This window comes from Helobdella robusta (genome assembly GCF_000326865.2).
Source record: "Helobdella robusta unplaced genomic scaffold HELROscaffold_16, whole genome shotgun sequence".
Lineage (NCBI taxonomy): Eukaryota > Metazoa > Annelida > Clitellata > Rhynchobdellida > Glossiphoniidae > Helobdella > Helobdella robusta.
This window is the reverse complement of record NW_008703893.1, coordinates 3,192,073-3,210,240: the sequence shown is the minus strand read 5'-3', so window position 1 is coordinate 3,210,240 and position 18,168 is coordinate 3,192,073. Positions and strand designations below refer to the sequence as shown.

The following is an 18,168-nucleotide window of genomic DNA, read 5'->3' as shown; positions in this document are numbered from 1 at the left end:
AACTACTACTACTACACTACTACTACACTACAACTAATACACTACTACTACTACTACTACAATTAATACTGCTACTACTACTACTATTTCAAATCATTAAATTATATTAATAAATATTTCTTATATCCTATAAAACATCATTTGCTGGTGGTTTAATGTAAGTTTTAACTTACTAGGCCTATGTAAGTTTTAATGTATGTATGTATGTATGTATGTATGTACGTACGTATGTATGTATATATGAGTATGCGTGTGTGAGTGTGTATATGTATGTAGGTAGGTATGTGTTTTATGAAAATACAGCCTATTAAGCGTTCACCATTGCTTCGTTGGAATTTCGCATCTTCGATTTTCCAAAACATTTGATGTTGTAGTCTGTTGTTGCTGTAGAGATCTGTAAGGATTAATTTTTTAATCCTTTTTTAATTTTAATTAATTATTTATTTATTTATTTTATTTAAATGAGTTTCTTCATATCTTCAAGTTATTTTATAATTTGTTGTTTCGTCTCTGTAATTTTTGCAATTGGGATATAATTTAACTTTTATTACATGCATACATGTACGCACATACGCGCACACACATATAGACACACATACACACACACACACTTAGTTTGTTGAAGGAAGGTGATAAAGAAAAAGAAATAGGAACAATACATACACAACATCCGTAAGAAAGATTTTTGTTGAATTTCAATAGACCAAAACTGCGAAATAATCAACAACAGTCGCAAGGTTCACTTTTAATTTTTTAAATATAATTTTTTAAATTTACGAAACTAACATAATTGATGGTAATTTATACAGAAAACGCATGAATAAATTAATACCTAATCACGTAAATTTATGTTAATCTATGCAGATGACCTCAGCTAGAATGAACTTTGACATTACGCGACCTGGACCGCACGTGGCATGGGGTTTTCGCCTGCAGGGTGGGGCAGAATTCGGAAGCCCTCTTTCCGTTCAGAGGGTTATTATTATTGTTAAATTATGATTATGATTCTAGTGATGATTATCGATGTTTCTACACTGACAGGTTTTTAACGGAAGTCCGGCGGACACCATACTGCATCGCGGTGACGTCATTTTGTCCGTTAACGGAAGTGACCTCAGTCACGTGACCCTTATGCAAGGACAGGATGTCATTAAGAATGCAGGCGACAGACTGACTTTGGGGATTTTGAGGTTGGGCTTTTAATGGGACTGATGTTTAGAGAATGTTGAAATTTTAATTTCAACACAACGTCAATATTGTTCTCTTTTCGTTTTTCTATTTCAGAGAAGCAAGCTCTTCTTCTGTTGTGTCCGAAAATGTAAGTTCTTTGAATCATGATAAAAATGTTTGCTCTGCTTTTGGGGTACACACATACACGCACAAACACAAACACACACGTAACCAACACAAACATACACGCACGCATCAAGGTAAGCCATGCAATACCGGTGCAACATGAACATTATCATTCACAACAACAACGAACTTACGAACCTTCTCAGCATCAACAACAGCATCAATCATTCTCCCCGCAACAACAATTTTCACCCCAACCCCAACAACACGCCACCTCTCACGTGACTTGGCAGCCAACCAATCAGGAACATTTCATTTATTCTGGTGGGTTGGGAAATATAATAAATTAATAAATTAAATATATTAAATAAATTAAATATAACTATCTATTATTATATAAAAATTATTTTAACAATATGTTTTAATGAAGTTAAACAAAATTTTACTGACAAAAAGATGAGAAGCAAGTTGACGATGAGCACTTGAAGTCAGTGAGAGATGTTAAGCAGATGTTCAACCATGCGAATTATGGTTGGAAAAATTTCTATTTTTCATTGAATATAAAATATAGATTCTGATAAACGTTAAAAAACAAATGATTGTATACTATTTGAAAAAAAAACTTGGAATCAACCTTTCAAATCTTTGCAGACGGCCCACACTCGCCTTCCCAAATTCATCAGCAAATGCACGCCGAACAGCCAGCTTACCAACATCCGCCAGTTCAACACCATCGTCAGCAACAGCAGCAGCGACAGCAGCCACAACAACAGCAAGCTCCTTCCATTCACTCAACAACAAAATTTCAACCACCATCACCTTCAATCAAACCAGCGGCTCTCGCCGACCACCACATCCAGTCAGTAAAATTCCCAGCAGTCTACCAGCAACGCTCTTCCTACAATCCTCTCGACTTCCAGGGCGTCAACAAAATTGCGAAGCAGCCAGTGAACAGACCACCAGGCTTGATTCAACGTGGAGCAGTGGATACCAAACCACTCGGAACTTCATTAAGCTACCAGCAACCACCGCAAAGATCAGTGGCAGCTGCAACAGCTGCCAGCAAGCATCAACCTTCATACGACCACCAAAAACCAGCCGCAGCGGCTTCAAATGCGCCCACTAGCGATCTTGATCCGATGACAGATTTTTATCTTCATGGACTACACGCCAAGAGCGGACTGCCAGATTTCTCTGGAAGGCAACATAATTTCAACTACACTGGAAAGATGTTGGTTCAGTTGTTCTGATTAACGTTTATAAAAAAAAACAAATTTGATTTTTCTTTTTAATTATTTTTACTTTTTCATCTTGCAGTCTGCCGCCTCGGAACGAAGGCAACCTGAAAACGCCAACAGGAAGCACAGCCAAGAAGGAGTTTATCGCCGGTCAGTCAGCTGTCCTCCAAGCTCTCCAAGAAGAAGAAAAGATGGGCAGAACAGGGGGAGGAGAGAAAAAAATTCGAGAGGATGGAAATGTTGTGAGTGTTGGGGGTGGCGCTCCTGTTTATCAACAACCGAAAGGTGGGCAGTCCCATCTGGCTCAACTGCTGGAGAAGGATCAAGCGATGCTGGCTCCCTACCAAAATGAACGCACGCAAAACTGGCAACAACAACAACAAAACTTCTCATCAAGTCCACAGCACTTTCAACAACATCATCAGCCACAACATCATCAACAACAACAACAACAGAAACACGTCGTTAAATCATCTGTGCAATTAATTGCCTCGCCTAGAAGCGACCACCCGCAACAACAACAGCAACAACAACGGCAACACTACTACGTCAGTAGCAACTACCAACCGCAGCAGCAGCAGCAGCAGTGGCACTCAGCAACCACAACGACCACAGCAATTCCTGAAACAGATTTCTGAAACCTCCATCGAATAATATCGGATATCGTAAATATAATTTGACGGCTGAATAATTTTTGCTATGTCCTTCTTTGGAAGAGTATTTTGCGTTAAAGAATGCGTCGTTGTTTTTTTTTCTTTTGGTGATGACGTCATTCAGTAGGGCACCGACAAGAATGATGATGATGATGAGGACGATGATGATATGAGGACGATGATGATGAAGACGATGATGTGGTGAACATTTATAATGATGAAGATGACGAATCACACCGATCAAACTAAATAGTAACTTTTATTTTTTATTGCCAAACCATTTTTCAATACTTTCGTCAATCATAATGATATAACATTATTTTGTTTTTATTAGTATCTGGTAGGTGAGTATTTCTACTATGTTAGAGGTTAAATAACTAATTAGTTCTGAAGTTATAACTATTAATGATTACATGTGATGCCAGTGCTTTTAGACATAGATGCAACCTTAATTGTGTTAACATTATAGACTTATTTTGATTTATAATTTTGAAAGATTTCGGTGTAGATAAAAAAATTTTAAATTTAAATTTAAAAAAATTAAATAATAAAATCATTATGATAAACAAACACACAAACAATTAAACAGACAAACAAACCATTATATAGAAATAGAACTCAATGATTTCATTTTATTCATCTTCGAATCTTCAAAAATAAAACCAATTTATCAGGAATTATTAATAACGTTATTATTCAATATTATGTCTAAATTGGAGATATATGAATAGAAGAAATAATATATATATATATATATATATATACCGTTTTAATGAATAGACATTTGCAAACATTTGACTATGTGAGTGTGTGTGACTATGTGAGTGTGTGTGACTATGTGAGTGTGTGTGTTCTCATGCTATTGAGAAGAGCAAATCAAAATTTTTCAAGTTTGATGAGATTAAGATACAATATAATGTGCGAAAAATAATAATAATAAGACAACAAACAATAATAATAAAAAATAATAATAATTATTATTATTATATTTCTTTAATTTCAACAGAATAAAATGACTTTAACATTAGTTTTCAGTTTGAGCAATACGCAATTCATTAGCACGCTGAAATCGATACATAGAAAGTGCTTATAAGTTTGTTTAAAATTTCTATGTTTGTGTGTGTGTATGTGTGTGTGAATGTATGTGTGTGTGTGTGTGTTTGTATTTATGTGTGCGTGTGTCTGTTTGTATGTATGTATGTGTGTTTGTATGTTATTGTTTATTATTGAAGAAAGAAAAATATTTATATAGCACAAATCACAACACCAACAAAGAACATAATAAGAATATATTATATCATTATCAGTTAGGTCAGTCAGAAAAATTCATCTAAAAATATAAAATTAAAATATAATTATTCATTGGTACTTTATTATCGTCCACGTATTTATTTATTATTGTCGTCGTTGACGTCATCCAAGAAATAAGCAACAAAGAAAAATAATTTTCAATTTGGTTATTTTCTGAAATTTAAAATATTCAGGATAATATATATATATATGCTTCATGAAAATTCATAGATTCATTTTTTTGAAAAAATAATTAATATAAACGAAAATAAATTAATCGATACATAGATATAAAACCTTTGAAAATTATTCAACAGAAGTAGCAAAGAACACTTTGAAAAAATCTATGTCATGTTAGTCCATCTACAACTAAGCTGCAAGACAACACATGAAGGTATAGATGAATGGATGGATGAATGAATGAATGAATGAATGAATAAACGAAAGAAAAAACAAATGAATGAACGAGCAAACGAATGAACAAACGAACCGCACACTATCAAAGTATCTTTTCAAAATAAAGTCTAAAATTTTGAATCTTAAAGCAAATCGATTTTGGAACAATAAGACATCAAAAAACACTGAATTAGATAAAGAACATCAGTTAATTATGGTAAAATTATATATATATATATATATATATATTTATATATTTACATAAAAATATAAATATGTATATCCAATACATTTGATATTTGGCATTTTAAGAAATTTAAGGGACAAAAATAAAATAAATTATGCATGGCAATGTCATAAATTCTTGAGGTATAAGATGCAAAGAAGAATTGAATGAAAAAATAAAAGGTGAATGAATGAATGAATGAACAAAGTTTGAATGAACGAATGAACAAACAAATGAATGGATGCATGAATGAATGAACGAATGAATGAACAAACGAACGAATGAATAAAATGTTTCTTTAAAATGCTAAAAATAGATTTGAAGACGCGCGTGTTTCCGATAGAAAAAAATACGTTATACGTATATATATACCTAAGAATACATACAATCATATGTACGTTTGTGTGTATGTACGTATGTGTGTACGTGAGTATGTATGTACGTACGTAAGTATTTTGTACCTAGAGCCTCATCTTATGCAAAAAAATGTGTCTAAATATTATAGAACCGACAATAAAATAAGACGACTTGAATGTATAACTAAATATAAATATATATGTATATATATTCATAACAATTTATTGTTATAATGAATAATAATAATGTTATTATTATTATTATTATTATTATTATTATTAATTTGTAATAAAGAAGCGAATTTTAAATTTGAAAGACTTTTTTTATTTGACAATGATTGGCGTCATGAGAAGTCTCTCTCTCTCTCTCTCTCTCTCTCTCTCTCTCTCTCTCTCTCTCTCTCTCTCTCTCTCTCTCTCTCTATTGACTAATGAGAAGATTAAATATGAAGAGATATATCAAAAAACTTACTCATTATTATGATGTCATCATCGTCCTTATCGTCATAATCATCCTTACATAATTTTTGCCCCTTTGTATACCTATATATATATAACAAACTAACTATATATATATATACATATATATATATATATATATATATATGTGTGTGTGTGTGTGTATTTTTGTTGACCCAAATCCATCAGTCAATCAATCAACTATACAATCAACCAATTAACCGATAAACCAACCAGCCAACCAATCAATCGATCAATAACGAAATACAAGAAAAAGTGTTGGAATTGTGGATGATTTAAGCTATCAATCATTCCATGTAACTATTCCGTCTTTTGTGTGTGTGTGTTTGTGTGTGTGTGTGTATGTATGTGTGTGTGTATGTCTGTATGCGTGTATGTGTGTGTGTGTGTGTGCGTACGTGCGTGAGTGCGTATGTAAGTACGTATTTACAACGTCAAATAATGTTTAGCCATCATTAATTTTGAATTAATGTATATTTTGAAAAGAGTAAGAGAGCGAAAAAGAGAAAAAGAAAGAGAGAGAGAAAGATAGAGAGAAAGAGAATGACAGAGAAAGAGAGAGTGAGTGGAGAAAAGATGATGAAAAAGATTACAAGCAGTAGCTACAAGGAAGGACACGCATTAAGTAACAACGGTAACTCGCATTTTACCTGGCTTTTATGTATGTGTTAGTCAATGAATGACTGAATAGTTAAATGGATGAATGAATGAACGAATGAGTGAATGAGTAGGTGAACAAATGAGTGAATGAGTGAGTAAACAATTGAGTGAAACCTTGAAGAAAACGTTTACACATACCTATATACTAATTTTATAGTAATGATGATGATGATTTTGATGATGATGATGACGGCGATAATAAAAGTAAAAATATTGTTAGTTATTATTATTATTATTATTATTATAATGATGGTGAGTCATTTGAGGCCATTTTGTAGTCCGAGCAATTATCTTCCTGCTTGATTTATTGGTCTAATTACTGTTGTTGTTGTTGTTGTTAGTGTTGTTGCTAGTGTTGTTGTTGTTTTTTGTGCTGACGATGACGTCACTTATAAATTACTGAGATGCATAAGCAAGACTCCGGTTTTAGTGACATGGTTTGATGTCTTTTTTTTCTGATTTTACGTATCTATCATCTTCATTACAGCGACGACGATGCGGATGATGATGAAGATGAGGAAGAAGAAGAAGAAGATGATGATGAAGATGAGGAAAAATTAGAAGATGATGATGAAGATGAAGAAGAAGAAGATGATGATGAGGAAGATGAGGAAGAAAATGATGATGAAGATGAGGAAGAAGAAGAAGATGATGATGAAGATGAGGAAGAAGAAGAAGATGATGATGACAACGATGATGACGACGACGACGATGTTTCTATTTATTAGTCGTAGTCATTTTCGGCTTAGTGAGAGAGAGAGAGAGAGAGAGAGAGAGAGAAAGAAAGAGATCATCATCTTCATCTTCCTCTTCAACATCGTCATCACTGCCATCAGCAGCAGCAACTGCAATTTCCTTTAACAGTTTTTCCTTGGAAAGAAAATGAAAATGATTAAAAAATGAAAAATTTCATTAAACTTAATGTAAATTTTTTATCCAAGTTTTAAATTTTGTTCACATTCCATCTACATTTCTCTCTCACTTTTCTTCTCTTTTCTCTCTTTTTCTCTCTCTCTCTCTCTCTTTCTTCTCTTTTCTCTCTTTTTCTCTCTCTCTCTCTCTCTTTCTTCTCTTTTCTCTCTTTCTCTCTCTCTCTCTCTCTCTTCTTTTTTCTCTCTTGTTCTCTCTCTCTCTCTCTTTCTTCTCTTTTCTCTCTTTTTCTCTCTCTCTCTCTCTCTCTCTTTTTCTTCTCTTTTCTCTCTTTTTCTCTCTCTCTCTTTTTCTTCTCTTTTCTCTCTTTTTCTCTCTCTCTCTTTTTCTTCTCTTTTCTCTCTTTTTCTCTCTCTCTTTTTCTTCTCTTTTCTCTCTTTCTCTCTCTCTCTCTTTTTCTTCTCTTTTCTCTCTTTCTCTCTCTCTCTCTCTTTTTCTTCTCTTTTCTCTCTTTTTTTCTCTCTCTCTCTTTTTCTTCTCTTTTCTCTTTTTTTCTCTCTCTTTCTCTCTATTTTTCTAAAAGTAATTTCTAAACATCAACAATTTAGAATTTATTCTGGCATTTAAACCTAACGCTTCACGTCTGCAAACTGCCATTAAAAACGGTTTATAATTGAAGCGCTGGCATTTGTGTAAAAAAATTGTTTTTAATTTTATTATTTTTAAAAAAAAACAGATAATAACAACAACAACAATAATAATAAAAATAATAATAATCATAATAATAAATTGATGAAACGACGTACTAACAGTTATAATCTTGATAGTGCGAATAGTGGCCAGACGGTAAGTGGAATGGGTTTTTCCCGCTCTCACTTTTGAAATTCCCACCGCCCCCAACGTTTTTGTTATGCCCTAAATGGGAGGATGACGTCATACCGCTGCTGCTGTTGTTGATGTTGTGGTTGATGTTGTGGTTGATGTTGTGGTTGATGTTGTTGTTGACGTTGTAGTTGACGTTGTTGTATTCGCCGGTTGTCATCAACATCGTCGACGCGCTAGAAATGCGCCTGTCGTAACTCGGCCTATGCTGACTTAGAATTTCTGAATGTGTGTGCGTGTGTGTTTGATTGTTTGTGTGTGTGCGCGTGTGTGTTTGTTGTTTGTGTGTGTGAGTGAATGTGTGTGTTTGGATGTATATATATATATATATATATATATATAATATTTCTAGTACGGCAAAAAGTTGGTATTGGAGAAAGTCTCTCAATCTAGATATAGGAATAAAGTCTAAAATTTCAAAATTTGCAGATGACACTAATTTATGTGCTGTTGTAAACAACTATAAAGATAATGAAATCCTAGCATGTGATTTGCAAAAAATATGCAAATGGGCAGAGGATTGGCAGATGGTATTCAACACTAACAAATGTACAGTCATACACATGGGAGCGAACAACAAGGCAGACATATTCAAACTTGAAGTCACGCCACTGAAAAATTTAGAGGAGGAAAAGAATCTAGGAATGATAACTTATCGGAATGGTAAGGTAGCGCGGCAATGAATCGAGGAAGCTAAAAGTGCAAACATGTCTCTGGGTATGATGAAAAGAGCAGTGAAAAACGGAGATGTGATCGTCATATTAAACCTACATAGAGCATTGGTTCGACTGAAGTTGAAGTACTGTATTCAGCTTTGGAATCCAAATTTACAAAAAGATAGACATATACTCGAGAATATTCAAAGGGGAATAACGAGAATGATGAAGGAGTGTCGCGGTATGCCATATGAAGACAGATTAAAAGTTTGTGGATTGACAACATTAGAAAGAGGAAGAAGAACAAAGAGGAGATGAAATGTTTTGTAACTAGCGTTGGTTCATAATAAAGAAAAGTAATTTTATTTGCTTCAGTCGATTAAACTATAAAATAAAAGTAATAATAACAGTAATAAATAATAATAACAATAATGATAACAACGAAAATAACAAAAAGTAACAACTGGAATAAAATTCAAAAACACCAATAAATTGCTACATTAGTACTCGCGGATAATGAGAAGAATTCAGACAGGCAGACAACAAGCAATTACACTCGCTGAATAAACATTAAGGACAATGAACATAATAGGAATAAGAACAATAACAACACCAATAATAATAACAATAACAATATCATTAATAACAATAATAATTATTAGCTCAAAAAATAGAGTAATTAATGTTTATCGAGTCCGAGTCATTATCGCCATCGTCATCATCATCCTGATCATTATTATTATTATTATTATTATTATTATTATTATTGCTGTTGTTGTCATCAGCGTAAAATGTGTTAATGTCTTGATGACATTAAATAGATGTTCCTCTGTACACATTATGTTATGAAAGTTAAGGCCAAAAAAACTTTAGAAATTAGGACGATAACGATGATCATCGTCATCGTTATCATCATCATCGCTATTATTATTATTATTATTATTATTATTATTATTATTATTATTATTATTATTATTATTATTATTATTATTAACATTAACTTATATATATATATTTTTATCATTGTATGTTTTTTAGGGTGAAAAATAAAAGATGCTCCCATTATTATTATTTATCATCTTCATCATCACTACCATCATCATTCACTTAGGTCCAATCATCGTCAACGTCATCTCTACCATCACATCGTATTCGTCATCGTCGTCATCCTGGCAAATTCCGAAAATGAATTTTTCTGCAGGGGTCCAGGCTATCACGTGACTCTGTTACTGCTCACGTGACTTGTTTTTTTTTCAGGTATTATTTTTTTAGCATTTTTGATCACATTTTTAGATATTTTTTTTTGTTTTTTCAACTATTTTTTCCAAACTTTAGTAATTTAGTTGGAGGAAATTAGAATAAAAAAAGAAATTAAAAATTTTTTTGACTGGCACGCTTATTATATTTCTCATTATACTTCTTCTTCGTATTATCATTTATATTATTACTATAACTAAGACTAACAATTGACAATGTTTTGACAATGATGTTACCAGTGGTGATAATAACTGTGATGACTACGATGACGACGATGATGCTACAGACGATGATGATAATTAAAAACATTTGGTTTTTAATTTTCAAATTTTCAATCGCTAAGCTCCTTTTGAAATGTTCCGTCCGAAAATTTCATTTGAAATGATTAATGGAACAAAGAGCAGCATCCACAACAACAAACAAACACACAACAACCAACCACAACCAACCACAACCTACCACAACCAACCACAACCAACCACAACCAACTACAACCTACCACAACCAACCACAACCAACCACAACCTACCACAAACCTCTATTAACATGAGAAGCCGCGAGTGCCGCCGACGACAAATAAGCAGCCTGGCTATTGGCCGCATTGATAATTTCCTTGTTGCTAACGTCGTAAAACCACTTATTATCTGCGGCCGCGTTCCCGCCGATTAGTTGCTGCGGTCGCAAGTAGCAGAAATTTAGTAGGAAGAGTGAGAGAAAGACCAGAAAGCTGAAAGTTCCAAACATTAGGAACATTGCAAGAGTACCTAGAATGTAAGTGTACGTGTTTGTTTGTTTGTGTGTGTGTGTGTGTTTATGTGTGCAAGTAAATGAATGAATTCATGAATTAATGAATGAATTAATGATTTGATAAATGTATGTTTTTGATTGAGTGATATCAAGATGAAAAACAAATGAATGAAATAAAAAACCTTAAGAGAATGAAAAGTTTTTGCAGAATGTAACAGCCAGAATGAAAAAAAAATAGATAGATAAAATTCAGTGCTGGACTATGTTGAACATTTTACGGTAGCGAAAGTAAAAACCATTCAAAGATAAAAAAAAACTTAAAAGAATTTTCTAAGTGAAGATGCGTGAGGAGGACGTAGAGTGAACAGACGCTGAGAAAATTAAAAAAATATGAAAGAATGTAAGAAAGTGAAAATGGATGAATGAATGAAGGAAGGAAAGAATGAATAAATAAATAAATGCATGAACGATCGATCGAACGAATGAGTGAATAAATAAATGACTGAATGAATGTATGAGCGAATAAACGAATGAATGAAACTAAACAAACACGCGCACGCACACACACACACACAAACGTACATGACATACGAACACGCACACGTACATGCACGCACAAAGAAACACACGCACACACAAAGTTTTTCCTAATTTTCTCCGAATAAATTTTACTTCCGCAACATTTCCCTCGTGCACTAATCCAACTATTTATGCTAGACGCATTAAGGTTTTTTCATGTTGAATTGAAATTATTAAAAATATATTTTCTTGAATTATTCGTAAAACTACTACTACTACTATTAATACTACTACTGCTGCTGCTGCTGCTGCTGCTACTGCTGCTACCACTGCTGCTACCATCAGCTTCTTATAACACTAACGCAATAAACAATCATTAAATAGAATTAAAATTCAACGAACGTCTGCCAAATTTGATTAAATTTTTCAATTTTTGTAACTGCTTCTACACCAGCCACGACTATTACTACAGAATGTGGTAGCATTTGTTAAGAAGAATCTGTTGCAATTACTGCTAAGGGCAATGGAAATGTTAGTGTTAAGTAACAATGATACTTGGCTATAAATGTACCTTTCAAAAGAACGCTGCTTACATGTACCGCGTCATAATCTGATAAGTGGTTTTGTCCACTATTACTGTGGCTACTGTTGCTACTACTGCTACCTTTGCTACTGCTTATCTGCTATCTTATACGCCAGTATTAGTACTATTACTTCCAAAACCAATTACCACTCGTTCAATTTCAATAATGCCTCGGCTTACAACATGTCATGTGCGGTTCATATCTGGCTGAATGTAAATCTCGCCGCCATCGTTCTCAAAGTAAATTGAATTCAACTCTAACCTTAAAAGGGGAGGAAAACGTATTGATCGCTGAAAACATTTAAAGTATTTGATAGCAGTATTTGTAGTACTACAGTTATGGTAGTAATTGAGTGGTAGCGCTAGCAGTAGCTGTAGTAGCAGCAGCAGCAACAGCAGTAGTAGTAGTAGTAACGTTTGGAGCGTTGATAATGCCGTTTTGGTGCCATCAGTTATTGAAATAAAAATTAAAAGTGCTTAACCGAAACTAAATCAAGATCAGAATAAATAAGGATAACGAGCATAATTTACATGGAGCAAGATCGATTTTTTTCAAAGCAACTCAAATGAAAAACTTCTTTCACTAAAAGTAACAAGAGAAAAAAAATGAAGAGAAAGAATAGTGAGAATGAGAATGAAAAAAGGAATAAAGAGAGAGAGAGAAAGTGAGTGAGTGAGAGAGAGAGAGAGAGAGAGAGCCTCTACCAACCATATTGGTCAATCAGTAGACCGCCTACTAACGCCCCAAGACCGATACCCAGCCCTCCATAGCAAGTGTTAACGATGAGATGACCTGTCGGTTTCAAGTCGGGAGGTAAAGCCTGGCATACGTATGAACAACCAGCCACGTGTAATCCGGATTGAGTTAATCCTGTGCGTGTGTGTTTGTGTGTGTGTGTGCATGTGTGCGAGTCTGTGTATGCGCGAGTATTCCGGGTATGTGTGTGTATTTTTATTCATGATGCTTTTTAGGATTCCGTTTGAATTTTTATGAAAATGCCGGGGAGTTATTTCGTACGTGCGTCTGAATTGTTGGATTTTTTGTCTACAACTGAAAATCATTTTTTTTTAATTCAATTTTTTATTCATTTCCTAATTATACCTCAACTCTTAACTCAGGTAAAACATACAAATAAAAAACATTACAAAAACAACGAAAGAAACCAAATTTTACTATCTTACTTAATTAAAAATCGCGTTTCTGCGTATAAAGATTATACGACCATTCTTACATAATTTGTCTTAAGGGAGCTTATTTAAGCGAGAAATTCACGCCAAGGTGCCAAGCAAGAAATATTTTTAGCTCTCTAGCAAGTTAATGTCATGTAATGTTATGTGATCTGATTATAATGTCATAGAATTTTGGTTTGATAAGTTTATGGATGGGTCTGGCTAAATATAGAATGATGTTTTGTAACGAGTTATGATGTGATTTGATGTGTTAGAGTGTTGTAAAAGAAAAATTTTATTATTAAGCAGAGTGAAATTTTCAATTTTCTATTTCTCAGGACGTAGATAAAAGAATGAATCATTCATGATTGATGTTCACGCTGTAATACATGCGATATAACTATTCAACACCCTGACATACACTTCTGATTGGGGATTTTGAGATTTGGAAAAAAAATTGTTTTTTTGTTTTTATTTTTTTTTTGTTTTTTTTTGTTTTGTGAAGTTGTCCTTAATGATGTTGTTGACAACAAACTCAACATTTATTTCAGTCATTGCTACTACTAATGCAACAATGTCGTTGTTGCTATTTATCGAGAACTACGTTAATTATCGCAAAAATCTTTATCGAAATATTGTTCTCGGTAAAAAAAAAAAACAAAAAAAAAAAAAACAAATACTTGAAATAAAAATTTATTGTTATCAAAAAATGAAAAAAAATTGTAAAATTGAAAAAATAATGTAAACCTTGAAAGAATTCCACGGGTAGGATCCACCAAGGGTTAGTGAGGTATGAGATGTAGATGAACCTGCAACCAGCACATATCAGGCCGGTGTATATCAGTTTCATGTGCCCTTCATTTGAAAATGAATCTTTTAAAAAAGGTAGAACAATAGAAACATTTTCATTGATCTAATGAATTTAAACTTGCGTAATAAAAAAAGTAAATAAAACCTCTTCCTTTGAAAAACTCACCGAACTGAATGACAGCACTTCTGGAGAAGAGGTAAGCAGTCAGACAGGACAACTGCCCAAACACAAACGTCAATCCAAAAAGCGTAAAGTTCCCTTTCAACTCCAAAAGGTACCAGAAAAGAAATGAGATGGACACACCTGTACTCACTCCAGAGAACCAGATTGCAAATAGGACGAAACTGTAGCGAGCTGGCATTATGGCATTTAGTGCGTTCACCCAGTGTCTGAATGTTGAAAATGCAGGGTAACCTCGCGGAATGTAAAACCAAGGAATGGATAGAACGAAGTCGGATATATCGTTAAATCCGTCCGGACCGTATATGCTGGCGGTACTCAATCTCTGGTTCCTCATTGCGTTCTGCTCGTTTAAGAAAGACTTTTCGTTTAGATAATTTGACCTCGTGCTTATTATGGATTGGTGACGGGCAGATTTCAAATCGTTGTTTATTCTATTTGGATCCAAGTTGGTTTGTTGGGAGGTTCGGTGGTTATCGTCCATGTTATTACTCTGATTCATTCGACCCTTGGACGCCAAGCCGCTGTAACCCATTGGACCGCCTTCGATCTCATCAGTTCCACCAAATTCTCCCGATCTTGTTTCTTTCGTCTTGTTATCGTTTCTTTCACTTTATCAACAGCTCTGTCTTTCATCTCGCTCAGAGCAAGGTTTCCAGATCCAGAAAAGAACGGAAATGAAGATTGCCTCATCCCATCTTCTTCGCTTTCAAACTGCAGTTTGAACGCTGCCAGCACTGAACAACATGCCAAAATTGTGAATGAAATAAAACAAGCAGAAAAATCTCGATCGGGAATAGGGTCAGTGCCTCCGCAGTGTATCTCGGCACTTCGATCCAATCCGACTCCGAGGAAAAATACGACAATAGTTGAACCGATTGTACCGAATATTCTCTGCCGTCCAAATATTTCAGCATCGTTGCCAGATGCCAGAAGAGCCGCGTAATCCGATAAAATAGCGACCGGTGCGCTAAAAAATTCTCCCATTATCAGTAAAAACAACGTGAGCAGGAAGGAGTTCCTAATGTCGGTATCTCGGTAGGCGAGGATCGATTGCACCGGGGTGTAAAATTCAACCGGTAAGTAGTATTGTGACGATGGTGACAGGTCGGAGATGTAACTTGGGGGCTGGGCGTATCTTAATCCAATTTTAAGCGGTGAAAATCCCGGCATAAATTGCCCGAAATTAGGAACTTGTTTGAAACGATAAAAATTCATCGTCGGTATGTCACTGTCAGCTTCAATGTGTTCTTGAGCATAAATGTACAAAGATGTTGTTGAAATGGTAGGGTAGTAGATTGTAGTCAATATTTTATAGTTTTTCGTTTTTTGTTTGGTCGCCAAGTAAACAGGCAGCGGCATGAATTGTTTCAAAATAGTTGTTGTTGTTGTGGTGGTGGTAGTTGTGGTGGTGGTGGTGGTGGGTGTTGTTGCTCGAAAGAACGCATGTGGTGTTATTACTTTGGGAGCCTCTTGGTACCTAAGCGAGGCCGGCGTGGTTTTCTGGTGATAAAAGGTGTAGGGCTCGTTGTAATATTGTTCAATACTCGTCTCTACGTCATCCGGGTTTGGAACTTCACTTTCTTCTTCATTCACTTCTCCATTCACTTCCACGTTAACTCCAAATCGTACAGTTTCGGTTTCCTCTTCATCTGGAATGGAATCGTCGTTGTCTTCATAATCCAGGTTATCGTACACTAGTAAAACTGATGGCGTTGTTGTCGTTGTCGGGGGGGGAGTGGTTGTTGTTCTTTTAGTTTTCTTTTTTTTCGATTTTTTAGTTGTTGTGGTGGTGGTAGTTGTGGTCGTTGCGATCGTTGGCGGAATATAAACTGGTACGAACGCCCTACCATTTGATCTTTTTACCAACGACTTCAAACGTTTTTGCAGCTCTCGTTGTTGCTGGGCTCTCTGCTGCAGCAACAACTCTCTCATCAGATCATCGTTTCGTTGTGTTTGTTGGCGTTGCTTTCTTGCCTGTTGCAGTTTGTAAACTTCGTAACTTACAGAGTTGAAATAACTTGGTCTATTATATTTGTCATCTAATAGTTCGTCCTCATATTGTAGCAGATTGCGCCAATGCTTGAGCTGGTTTTGTTCCTTCTGGTTATTCACTTGAAGTCCTTTCATAATATCGAGGTTCTCAATCGAGTATCCTACATTTTGATTCCGAATACGGTTTTTTAATTTATTGCTTAATTTTACAAATTCTGTTCCACCGTCTCCTTCAACTTTTTTATTCAAAAGTTTAGCTACGTTGTTATCATCAGCTGATCTTTTGACGACTCGCCTGACATCCGCGTACGGTAGACTCACGTATGCCTCCTCCTTGTCTGGCGTGTCAACGGCATACAAATAGGGCCAGGTTCCATTGTGGACGATGCAGGAGTCAACGTGCGGCGAGGCGAGCGGCAAACAGACGGTGCAAATTATCCAACCAAGCAAGCTGATGAGAAAAATGCACTTCCAAATCTTCCAGCGATCCACCGTTCTGTTCCAAAGTTGAATGAATATCAACTGAGCGAGTGCTCGAAGACCCAGCAGAACTCCAGTTTTCGTTGGAGACATGCCCATCTGCTTGAAGTAGAGGGCCAAAAATGGATTCAAAGAAGAAAGTGCGGCTTCGTTGAGGGCGAAAAATATTTTGCAGGCCGACGTGTCGCTCGTCACTTGTCGCAAAAAATTCTGCATTTTCTCCAACATTCTCGCTTTTTTATTTGCGGTGTCCGCTATCGAGAGGATGGTGAAATTATTGTTGTTGTTGATATTGCTGGTTTTGATGACGTTCGTGCTGTTGGCTGTTTTGTAATCGTTCTGCTGTTGCTGGGTGTGGTCGTGTTTAACGTTGTTGGCCTGGTGGCGGGGACTGTAGTAGTCGTTGGTTTGTGGCGGCTGCTGCTTCGACTGTTGATTCTGTGGGTGTTTGTTGTAGTTGTAGGGAGCGTAGGTTGGGAATTTTTCATCGAAGCTGTCTTCGCCGTAACCATATTCATCACTCTTGGCAGATTCATTATCTTCATTGTAGTTGGCCACGTTGTAGTCGAAGTCGTCGTCGTTGCGACGGTAGTGGCTGTTGTAGTTGTAGCGAGACATTTCGAATTCAACCGAAGAAATTTTTTGATAATTAATTTTTTCAAAGTGTACAATGTAGTAAAAATTTTGATTCTGAAATTCGATTCCTGAAATTAAAAATCACATCACCCCATCGTTCTTATGTTTGAAAAAAAAATTTTAATGGGCAGATTTTTTGATTGATTGTAACGATCAGAAAATAGATTTCATCTTTGATGACGACGATCTAAGCAAATATTTGACAAACAATTGAAAGCAATTTGAAAATTAACGCCAAAAATACTTAACAACAAGTTAATTAATTAATTATCCAATCAATTAACTAACCAATTAATTAAATTATTCTCATTTTAAATAAAAAATATTTTTGAAGACACATCGACGACAATGAAATAAATATTTATACATTGACAATACAGCTAAACTCCAGTGCTACATGAGAGAGAACGTCGCGAAACTGCTACTGTTGCCAGCAGAAACACGCATTCTTATTATTCCATATACATTGTAAACATCTATAGACACACACATAACACATACATGCACGCACGCACGCACGCACGCACGCATACACAAACACACACACATACAAATATATGTATATGTATGAGTTGTGTTGTGTCATTTGCATCGCATGAATGATGAATCGAAAATTTTTGACACTTTTTAACACCCACATTTCGGCTGGCCCGAGATTATGAATGATTTTTTTCTGGGACCCTTCGTATACCCCTATGTATATATTATCATGTGTGGGTGTGGTGTGTGGGTGTGGTGTGTGTGTGTGTGTGAGAGAGAGAGAGAGAGAATAAGAGTTAGAGAGCAA

At 35.1% G+C, this 18,168-nt stretch overlaps 2 protein-coding genes across 2 annotated transcripts; one reads left to right on the top strand and one right to left on the bottom strand.

Moving 5' to 3' along the window:
* The first annotated feature begins 337 nt into the window (after nt 1–337).
* Nucleotides 338–3,853, top strand: HELRODRAFT_190914 (hypothetical protein). Its single transcript, XM_009015689.1, has 10 exons — nt 338–396; nt 616–737; nt 865–975; nt 1,042–1,190; nt 1,285–1,318; nt 1,431–1,620; nt 1,753–1,827; nt 1,948–2,031; nt 2,131–2,527; nt 2,614–3,853. The coding sequence occupies exons 3-10, from the start codon at nt 865–867 to the stop codon at nt 3,170–3,172; spliced, it is 1,599 nt and encodes a 532-aa protein (XP_009013937.1). The 5' UTR covers nt 338–396; nt 616–737; the 3' UTR covers nt 3,173–3,853.
* Nucleotides 3,854–14,768: 10,915 nt separating this feature from the next.
* On the bottom strand, nt 14,769–17,363 carry HELRODRAFT_169885 (hypothetical protein; the record flags this gene model as incomplete). Its single annotated transcript, XM_009015688.1, has 1 exon — nt 14,769–17,363. The coding sequence occupies one exon, from the start codon at nt 17,361–17,363 to the stop codon at nt 14,769–14,771; it is 2,595 nt and encodes an 864-aa protein (XP_009013936.1).
* Between the last annotated feature and the right edge of the window lie 805 nt (nt 17,364–18,168).

What these genes read in the sequence shown, in the direction of transcription:
- HELRODRAFT_190914 (XM_009015689.1), top strand. Translation starts at nt 865, where the DNA reads ATGACCTCAGCTAGAATGAACTTTGACATTACGCGACCTGGACCGCAC. An exon ending in GGAACATTTCATTTATTCTG is followed by an intron (nt 1,621 to 1,752) that starts GTGGGTTGGGAA and finishes ACTGACAAAAAG; the next exon opens with ATGAGAAGCAAGTTGACGAT. An exon ending in GTTCAACCATGCGAATTATG is followed by an intron (nt 1,828 to 1,947) that starts GTTGGAAAAATT and finishes AAATCTTTGCAG; the next exon opens with ACGGCCCACACTCGCCTTCC.